Genomic DNA, 9,750 nt, shown 5'->3' with positions numbered 1-9,750 from the left:
AGTGAGGAGAACAAGAGAGAAGAGACAGGCAAAGGGAACATCTGGGAACCAAGAGCGTCAAGAGGCCAAGAGACAGCATGTCCAGAATGGCTGACTTTATATAGGGATCAGAAGCTGGGGTGGGGTGGGGAACGGAACTAGAAGCCTTATCCCCAGGAGGAAGAGATTTAGGGTAGTGTGCGAGGTTAGAACTGCTGGGAGGAGCTGTGGGTATTGAGTGAAACTTACACAAGGTTTCTTTGAGACTTAAGCCTCTGTCCTTGCTCACCCTCCTACCATCTTAGCACATACTTACAATGGAAATTCATGGCATGAATGGACCTGAAGCAGGTCAGGTAGCAAAGGCCAAGAATGTGTCATTCTTCATTTATATCAATTTAGCTTATGATTGTTTTAATTAACTTTATTAACCAAAGTGTGCTGAACACTCCCTTTCACTGATTAGGAAAGTGAAAAATACCTAACTTCTGAGTCTGGAAAGTTATATATTCTGTAAAGGACTGCATATTGTATAACAGGTTCACTCTGGTTTATTTTCAGTGTTTTCAGATCAATGTCCGCAGGTAATCATGGAGTAGTGCACCGACAAGTATCTCACAGAGTAGATCTTTAACAGATTCATTACAGAAAGCAAGTCAGCAGAATGTCCCTCTTGGTGACTTTAAAGGAAGTAGCTGCTCTACCTAATACCTAACTCATTAGGGGGTAGCCTTTCTGTGGCCTCAATGGAGAACGGAAGAAGGATGTATTAAGAAGGGGTCGGGATCTACTCTATAGTGAAACAGAACTTGTTAAATCCTTTGGACTCACCTTAGGAGCAATTTTTTTTGCCTTCCTTTGAACATAGTCATTGTTCTAGATGGCTTTTCAGGACCTCCTGAATCAAGCAGGCAGCCTGGGGAGATTCCAGATCCTTCAGCTGACTTTCATTTTCATCTGCAACATCATGGTGAGTCCTCATTCTCTTCTGGAGAACTTCACTGCAGCCGTTCCCAGTCATCGCTGCTGGGTCCCCATCCTTGACAATGAGACTGTCTCTGATAATGACAGTAGGATCCTGAGCCAAGATGACCTCCTGAGGGTCTCCATCCCACTGGACTCCAACCTGAGACCAGACAAGTGTCGTCGCTTTGTTCAACCACAGTGGCATCTTCTTCATCTGAATGGCACCTTCTCCAGTGTGACAGAGCCAGACACAGAGCCCTGTGTGGATGGCTGGGTGTATGACCAAAGCACCTTCTTCTCCACCATTGTGACTGAAGTAAGTGGCTTCAGTTCCTGTCATTAGTTCATGATGGGTGTTTAGCAATAGCATGAATAGTGCACATGCTTTGAGCTTAGATTTTATCTTTTAGCCAATATTGATTACTTATCTATTAAATGTGAAACACTTATTTAATAAGTCTAATAACTACAAAAATTACAGAAAGGGATAGGAACTTATTCTCTTGATTATTTCACTCTAGGGGATGACCACAATTTAAAATGTGTCAAATCAGTTTAAGCAAATAATTTATGTGCTCTTTTAAAAAAATGTTACAAGTCAGTATTTATTTCTCAGCTTTAATTTCAAATAAGAAATATCTAGGAGATTTAACAAAAACACAGTGGGTTGTCTGGGAGTATGGCTCCCAGGTAGAATGCTTGTGTTTCATGTATGAGCCCAGGATTCAATCCCTAGCACTCCAAAATGTCTTAATACTTTACCTTCTGTGATAGGATAGAATGAGGCTGTGTACAAGGCCTTGGGCTCCAATTTCAGTATTTCAGTATTGTCTATCTATCTATCTATCTATCTATCTATCTATCTATCTATCTATCTATCTATCTATCTATGTCTGTCTAATAAAGTCAGTGCAGGAGCCTTACTTCCAAAGTGATATGAGAGGCTGTGCTTAGGTGTGGAATCCACTACATTTTTTTAAGGCTCGCAATTTATTGCAGTATATGGCCAAGTTTGAGAATTTCTTAGCATGGACCACAAGTCAGCAGTGCGGCCTAAAGAACTAGGCCCTAGTTACTATGGGAAGATTCCTGGAACCATGTTAAGCTGGGACCAGGATGGTAGAAGACAGGTGGTGCTGAAATGGGAAAGGAGTTCAGAAAGCTGCTAGAAGGAGACCTGAGGGTCACGTTGAAGCATTTTAATATAGTCTGACACTGACAGGCTATAACCCTTACTTTTCTGGTTTCCGTATCTTTCAGTGGGACCTGGTATGTGAATCTCAGTCACTGGATTCAATAGCTAAGTTTCTGTTCTTGAGTGGTATGTTAGTAGGACATGTCCTATTTGGTCACTTAACAGACAGGTGAGTGTCTCTGGATCGTGCCTCTACGTGTGAGTACTTTAGTCACCTTTGATTCATTCATTCATTGTGAAGTAGCTACTGAAAATTGTATTATTCTAGCTGTAGAAGAATCCTAGGGATACACAAACACAAATGGAGATTTAAGTTAGTGTTTTAACACATTGTTTTCATTCTATTTGAATGTTCAGAAATAGAAAACAGCATTGACACTTTTGCCAAGGGTACTGTGCTTTCTCCTTCCTGGACACTGCACTGAATAGCTGTAGAACACAGAGAAGGGACATCATGTCTTCATGGCTCAAGCTATGTCTGTCACTTTAATTTTTGCTTCTGCCAAAGATGATTTTTTTCTTGCCTTAGGTTTATTTATTTGTAAAAACAGCATAGGACACTGGTCATCTGTAAATAGTGTGTAGGTGGCTGTGTCACACCAGTCTGTTTGTCTTTACATTAGCAGAACCCTTTCCTACGGGGCCTTCACAGGGGCCTGTGCACCTTTGGGAGCCTGAGCTGGAGCTGGAGCTGAAGCCTTGCCCTTAGCTGGAGCTGTGGCCTCTGCCTTGGTTTGAACACTGGGCTTTGGTTTGCAGAGCCTACGACCCTTAGCCATGCAGCTTCGAATCCGCTTCCCAAGCTTGGGGTGAGCGATGAAAGCCAGGCGGCTGAGTTTTCGGCTGGGGGCCTTTGGCATCTTGGGTTTAACAGCTGCAGGCTTCACAAGGGCCTTGATGGCCTCTGTTTGCACACTCACTTCTTTTGCATTGTTTGCTTGCATCGTCTTCAGGCCTTTCTTGTTGTGCTTCTTGGCAAAGCTCATGTTCCTCAAGAATTTGGGATCCACCCCTTTAAGAGATTTGTATCTTTGTGACCGGGGTTCCTTGATGCCATTTCTGTGCCATTTGTGGGACTGGTTGTGTGTGGTGTGGTTCTTGGAGTTGGCCATGTTTGCACAGTAACCCGCGGCTCCCGCAGCGTCTGGGACCTGAAGAGAAAGAAAGGCCTGCTGCCAAAGATGATTTTTAAAGCTCATCCTTTCAGGCTATGAAACAACTCATCTAATGACTAATGTCATCCCAGTTTGTGGTTTAGTCACTTAGATTGGTGCCTGAACACACCCCTTTTTAAAGAGCTGACCATTTCTGGTAAGCAAGTTGGTGCCTTTTCCTGTAGCAGAGGTGGCTCACCTAGGCTCTCAGGTAGTACAGAGTGCCTAAGGCTCCTTTGTGCCTCTTTTGTTTTAACTTTAAACATTTAGTATCACTGTGTATATATGCACATGATGTGTGTGTGTGTGTGTTCGTGAGAGAGAGAGAGAGAGAGAGAGAGAGAGAGCGAGCACATGTGCCATGACTCGCAATGTGGAGATTAGACGACAAATTTATAAAGTCAGTTCTCTCCTTTCAACTTTGCATGGCAGCTGGAGAGCTTATTGAGCTTACCAGTCTTTAGCCACTGGCTCTATACCTCTTTTATAGGACCACTAATTCCATTCATAAGGGCTCCACTCTCATATTTTTAAAAAGGAATATCTTTTAATTGCTCTTTGACAATTTCACATTTGTCAGCAACATATCTTTATATCTACCCTAACTGTCCCCTCCCCCAGTCCCTTTCAGGCGACCCAGCACATCCCTCTCTCCCTTCATATAGTCTCCTTAAAAGAAGTCATCATAGGTTAGGTGCTACTATGACTTTTTTTTTTTTTACTGTGGTGTTTAGCCTGTATGCATGTTTGTGTTCCATGTGTGTAGATGTTGGATAGTGTTAAAAAATAGTCTCAAACTGGAGTTACAGATGGTTGTGAGCTGCCATGTGGCTGTTGAAAAGAGAACCTGGGCCCTCTGGAAGAATAGCATTGCTCTAACCACTGAGCCATCTCCCCAGACCCTTGCTGTGATATTTCAAACAAAGTGTGTTGTTGTGGTTCTTCTTCCTCCACATCCCCTCCTGTGGTTTTTATCTCCTCCCTGTTGCTGCTCCCAAGATTCTCTTCCCCCTCATGTCCCATTGTCTTTTCCCCACGCTCATCCTTCCCCAGGACCTGGTATTTGACCTTTATTCTGGATTTTTCAGCTTTTACTCACATTTATACCTGTTTACATATATGCATTATAGGATATTATCCTCATATATGGGAGAACATGAAGTTTGTTCTTTCTGGGATTGGGCGGCCTCCCTTAATATCATACTTTTTTGATCCATTCATTTCCTGTACATCTCATGATTGCTTTACAGCTGAGAGATATTCCATTGTGTGCATGTACCGCATTTTCATTATTGGTTCATCTCTTGGGGGACATCTAGGCTGGTTCTATGTCCTTGCTATCACAAATATAGCAACAATAAAAATGATGAGCAAGTGACTTTGTGGCAGGATGTGGAGTCTTTTGGGTGTATGCCCAGGAGTTATATAGATAAGTCATATAGTAATTTAAATGTTAATTTTCTGAGGAGCCTCCCAGCCAATTTTCATACTGGTTGTACTAATTTTCACCACCATTGGCAGTGAATAAATGTTTCCCTTCCCCCCATCATCTTCAACATTTGTTTTCAGATTTCCTGATGGTAGCCATTCTGCTTATAGTGTTTCCTCTCACAGTTAACAAAATCTGAAAGGTCCCTTCTAGTACTATCAGACCAGGTAGTCATTTTCCATGTATGGATCCCGGAGGCACAGCAGACTGTAGCAAGTTTGTAACCTGCTGCGTAAATGCCAAGCAAGTAATTTTGGTTAGAAGTAACGTTCACTCATATATCTTGAGTCTTGTGGAAAATTCTTTGCTTTTTTGTTAATTACTGAGAGTAACATTAAAATTTCTCACTCCATTAAGCTATTTTTTTCTTTAGCTTTGTGCTTTTGTTTTGTGTATTTGAAAAGACTGTTTATGTAAGTATAAATTTGAGAGTCAGCATTATAATTTGTGCTTTGTTTTCTCAATGAAGACTCATTAAATATTTATTCAGTTTTGTTACTTGTGGGTTGTTTTATTTTAAAGAAGGCATCTCACTGTGTAACACATGCTGGCCACAAACTCTCTGTATATTCCAGGGTGGTCTTGAAATCACAATCCACATGCCTCATCTTCCCATGACTTAGAATTATTAGGGTTAAAACAGTGTTCCCAATACCAGGAACACTGAGCAAGACGAGCAAGAAGTCTGGCAGTTGGGTATGAGGTAACCAGACAAGAAGCAGGAGAAGGGTCAGGGAAAACAACAAAGCTGGTTTCAACAAGTTCTTGCTGGTTCCCACAGAGCTTTCTTCTGAAGAACATGCAAGAAGAACCTTTGCCTTTACTTAGTGCATTGTCAACTTTGTGAGGGCTTCTACCTTTATACATATTTGTACATGTAATTGTAAAAGACTGTATTGTAGGTAAGGGCAGCTTTTTAGAAAGCATCTTCCATGCCAGGAAGGAAGGAAGATACCTAAAGACCACCCCAGGGGAGGATAAGGAGAAGGCACAGGATATATCAAGACCACTAAGTTCAGATACTGGAGGCTGACTTTCACAGTGCTGCCTGGCTTTCCACTTAGAAGAGCTATTTCTGCTTTTCTGAACTATCCTCAAGATAAACTTTGGTTTCTTATTCTACCTGGATGCAGTGTGAATTACTCTCCCTTAGAAGGCAACAACTGGCTTCCTCAAGATCTAGCTATACCACTCCTACACATATATCAAAAATATGCTCAAGTACACAAGGAAATTTGCTCAACCATGTTTGGAGCAGCTTTATTTGTAATATCTAGAATCTGGAAACAACCCAGATATCCCTCAGTTGAGGAATGGATACAGAAATATTGGTACATTTACACAGTGGAATACTACTCAGCAATTAAAAACAAGGAAATCATGAAATTTGCAGGCAAATGGTAGGAACTAGAAAAGATAATCCTGAGTGAAGAATCCCAGAAGCAGAAAGACACACATGGTATATACTCACTTATAAGTGGATATTAGATATATAATAAAGGATAAACATACTAAAATCTGTACACCCAAAGAAGCTAAGCAAGAAGGACCCTGGGTAAGACCATCAATCTTCATTCAGAAAGGCAAATGGGATGGACATTGGAAGAAGGAGAAAACAGGGGACAGGACAGGAGCCTACCACAGAGGGCCTCTGAAAGACTCCACCCAGCAGGGTATCAAAGCAGATGCTGAGACTCTTAACCAAACTTTGGGCAGAGTGCCGGGAATCTTATGAAAGAAGTGATAGATAGAAAGACCTAGAGGGGACAGGAGGTCCACAAGGAGAGCAACAGAACCAAAAATTCTGGGCCCAGGGGTCCTTTCTGAGACTGATACTCCAACCAAGGACCATGCATGGAGATACCTAGAACTCCTGCACAGATGTAGCCCATGGTAGCTCAGTGTCCAAGTGGGCATCCTAGTCATGGGAACAGAAAATGTCTCTGATATAAACTGATTGACCTGCTCTTTGATCACCTCCCTCTGAGGGGGGTGCAGTCTTACCAGGCCACAGAGGAAGACAATGCAGCTACTCCTCATGAGACCTGATAGACTAGGGTCAGATGGAAGGGGAGGAGGACCTCCCCATCAGTGGACTGGGGGAGGGGCATGGGTGGAGAAGAGGGAAGGAGGGTGCGATTGGGAGGGGAAGAGGGAGGGAACTACAGGTGGGATACAAAGTGAATAAACTGTAATTAATAAAAATAAGAGTAAAATATAAAAAAAGTAAAAAAAAAAGAAGAATCACTGGATAGTTCCAAAGTTAGTCAAAGAAAATGCTCCTGAACAGAACTGCATTTATACTAATAGTTGGCCTAGCAAGTACAGAGTGATAAAAAGGAATTATAAGTCTGTTGTACAGATGAGCATAAAATATAATGCATAATTAATGTCACAATGTAAATATGCTATTGAGAGTAGCAGATACCACAGAGTGGTTCACCACTTTTACTCACCTCTGTTAAATCAGTGCATATGCCTTCGTTCAACTGGGCAGAAAGAATTCCTCTTCTAGTTGACAATAATACTCTGAATTCTCACTTTTTGTGCTTTTCTATTTTGATAAAAATCTGTTTGGTAAAATTTTTCATTTGAAAAAAAAAACCTGGTCATAGCAATGAAATGTTATTAATACATGTTAAATGAATAATTTGATAGGAGGTACTTATGTTAAAACTCCAATGTTCTACACAAGTCTTGTGGCTTGAATTAGAAGCAAAAATAGTAGAAACAAATTGGAGAAGATGCTTTGGTTCATAATGTTTACAAATACAGGAAGTTGCTTTGTAGGCTATACACTATTGGTTATTTCTTGATTATTATTTTAAAGTGTCTTCAGTTTGTGTGCCAATTGCATTGGTCCCATAATTTAACCCTTCCTTTCCCTCAGGTTTGGGAGGAGGTTGATGTTCATATGTGCTTTACTGCAAATGGCCATCACTGAAACCTGTGCAGCATTTGCCCCCACCTTCCTTGTCTATTGCTTGTTACGCTTCCTGGCAGGGATCTCTTCCACAACCATTTTGACAAATAGCGGCTTGCTCAGTAAGTCAAAACTTTTGATGGACATTTTCCAAGCTTTGGTTTTGACCTCGATGTCCCTTCCACCTTAATTGGAAGTCAAGATTCATTTTCTTTTCTTTCAGTTATAGAATGGACAAGACCTAAATTCCAAGCCATGGCAACATCACTGTTATTATGTGCTGGGGCGATTGGACAGATACTATTGGCAGGCCTGGCTTTTGCTTTTCGAAACTGGCACCACCTCCATCTGGCTGTATCTGTACCAATGTTGTTTTTACTTGTAGCCTCAAGGTATGAACTTCCTTTCTCTTCTTTCTTATGGAATCCTGGGATGACAATGTACCTGGAATCAGGACCAAAGAAATGCATTAATCCTGAGTCCACACCTGACAGTGTATGCTCCCCTTCGTATTTTGTGATATGAGGACAAGCAGGACTCTCAGATGAACCAAGGAGACTGAATTAAACTTGAATTTGAAATCATAAGTAGTTTTATAAAATTATATACATGTGTGACAAGAGATATACTGAGGACTCATTAACTTAAGATTCTAATTGTGAGTTCTGATTTTTATTAATAAATGGATAAGATATCCCATCATATTCATACTATGGATAAATAACAAATAATTTCCGATGAAGTGTATTCAATACATACCTATTAATCACTATCATATATGATATACTTAAACATATGCACTATTTGATATTTAAATTTTATTATTTACAAAGTAATTTTATTTACTAGGAAAAAACTACCCTAAAAAAGAGAGAGTAAATGAATTCAAGAACCAGAATGTTCTTGCTCTTTCTGTGTGTCTTTGCTACCAAGCTTTACTTATCCAGGTTATAATGGAATTTTTGCAAAAAATTCCCTTTCATACAGGACAATCTTTAAAGACTACATAGTCTCTAACTGCAGTTGTGTTTTTATGTGTGGCTTTAAAAAGGAAAACATTTGGAAACTTTTGTGAATTTATCTTTGCAGGTGATATGGATAAAAGACAAGAAGTAAATTAATCCCCACTATTTAATGAAGGAAGAACATACATGGTTTTTTAGTTTAAAACTGTAGGGAGGGGCCTGGAGAGATGTTTCGGTGGTTAAGAGTTCTGGATGCTTTCAGAGGACCCACGTTTGATACTCAGCACCCACATAGTGGTTCACAGCCACTTAAAACTTCAGATCCAGAGAACCCAATGCTATCTTCTGGCCCTCAAGGGCACCAGACATGCATGTGGTGCACAGAAATACATGTAGGCAAAAACACCCTTTCACTTAAAGGTAAAATAAATAAAAATAAAATCTTAAAAGAGCAGCTGTAGGAAGAATGGCCCACTTATTTATTCTTTATGTCCTTTTTCTTTCCTTTTCATGTTTTTATTTTCATTTCAAATTTTTATTTAACAAATTTTAAGCTGCACAGACTCTCACTGTGCAGTTCCAGCTGTCCTGGGACTTGCTATGCACACCAGCCTGGCCTTGCATCCACAGAGGACCACATGTGTCTACCCACCTAGTGCTAGTATTAAAGGTGTCTGCTATCAAATAGGGCTCATTTTTACTTTTTGGTTTGAAAGTTTAAAATTTTTACTAGGTATTCAAATAGAATGTATGTATCTCAGGTTTTCAAAAAGAATTTATTTATCCTTTGAAGTTTTCATATATACATTGTATACACGAACACAACGTATCTTGATCACATCTATTACTAACATCCCTTTCATCTCCCACAGGCCCTCCATCACTTCTTCCCAACTTTGGGTACTATTTATTTACTTACATATTTTCCCCTGTGAGTCCAATGAGCACTATCCATGTGCTCTTATGTGTAGGGTTATTCACTGGGTTATGGGGAACCAATCAGTGACCACACTCTTAAAGTGACTCTCTGTCTCCCAATAGCCATCAGCTGCCAATAACTCCTCAGCTAGGGGTGGAAT

The 9,750-nt window shown here is 40.5% G+C and overlaps 2 protein-coding genes across 2 annotated transcripts in view; one reads left to right on the top strand and one right to left on the bottom strand.

Annotated features, from left to right (window-relative positions):
• The first annotated feature begins 564 nt into the window (after positions 1–564).
• LOC110543269 (solute carrier family 22 member 19-like) overlaps positions 565–9,750 on the top strand; it is a 34,885-nt gene continuing 25,699 nt past the window's right edge. The window contains exons 1-4 of the mRNA XM_060386061.1: positions 565–1,261; positions 2,206–2,309; positions 7,674–7,828; positions 7,930–8,098. Of these exons, the coding sequence (XP_060242044.1) occupies positions 860–1,261; positions 2,206–2,309; positions 7,674–7,828; positions 7,930–8,098 (830 nt within the window). The 5' untranslated portion in view covers positions 565–859. The remainder of the gene's footprint in view (positions 1,262–2,205; positions 2,310–7,673; positions 7,829–7,929; positions 8,099–9,750) is intronic.
• Positions 2,776–3,279, bottom strand: LOC110543342 (large ribosomal subunit protein eL29-like). Its single transcript, XM_060386082.1, has one exon. The coding sequence runs from the start codon at positions 3,250–3,252 to the stop codon at positions 2,776–2,778; it is 477 nt and encodes a 158-aa protein (XP_060242065.1). The 5' UTR covers positions 3,253–3,279.

Source organism: Meriones unguiculatus, chromosome 1 (assembly GCF_030254825.1).
Source record: "Meriones unguiculatus strain TT.TT164.6M chromosome 1, Bangor_MerUng_6.1, whole genome shotgun sequence".
In the NCBI taxonomy this organism is placed as follows: domain Eukaryota; kingdom Metazoa; phylum Chordata; class Mammalia; order Rodentia; family Muridae; genus Meriones; species Meriones unguiculatus.
The sequence above is the reverse complement of the archived record's forward strand: the minus strand, read 5'-3'. Positions and strand labels throughout refer to the sequence as shown.

What these genes read in the sequence shown, in the direction of transcription:
- LOC110543342 (XM_060386082.1), bottom strand. Translation starts at nt 3,252, where the DNA reads ATGGCCAACTCCAAGAACCACACCACACACAACCAGTCCCACAAATGG.